The 245-nt window shown below is 55.5% G+C and overlaps 1 protein-coding gene across 1 annotated transcript in view; it reads left to right on the top strand.

Moving 5' to 3' along the window:
* LOC119581909 (cytochrome P450 3A4-like) overlaps positions 1–245 on the top strand; it is a 4,277-nt gene that overhangs the window by 3,263 nt on the left and 769 nt on the right. Inside the window, exon 6 of the mRNA XM_037930073.1 lies at positions 67–242. Coding sequence (XP_037786001.1) covers positions 67–242 — 176 coding nt within the window. The remainder of the gene's footprint in view (positions 1–66; positions 243–245) is intronic.

The raw sequence follows: 245 nt of genomic DNA, 5'->3' as shown, positions 1-245 counted from the left end.
CAGTATAAACCCGTCAAATTCTCAAGAGCTAAACAAGTTAGATTACTCTTTACCAAACGTCCGCAGGATCCCTGGCACTGACATCACCATTCCACCTGGCACTGTAGTGTCATGCCCGGTCTGGACTATGCACCGGGACCCGAAGTACTGGTCCGAGCCCGAGGAGTTCCGCCCCGAGCGCTTCCTGCCGGAGAACAGGGCGAACATACCCAACCTCACGTACATGCCCTTCGGAATCGGACCCA

The sequence above is a fragment of the Penaeus monodon genome, chromosome 15 (assembly GCF_015228065.2).
Source record: "Penaeus monodon isolate SGIC_2016 chromosome 15, NSTDA_Pmon_1, whole genome shotgun sequence".
Classification (NCBI taxonomy): Eukaryota; Metazoa; Arthropoda; class Malacostraca; order Decapoda; family Penaeidae; genus Penaeus; species Penaeus monodon.
This window is presented reverse-complemented; position numbering and strand designations above follow the sequence as displayed.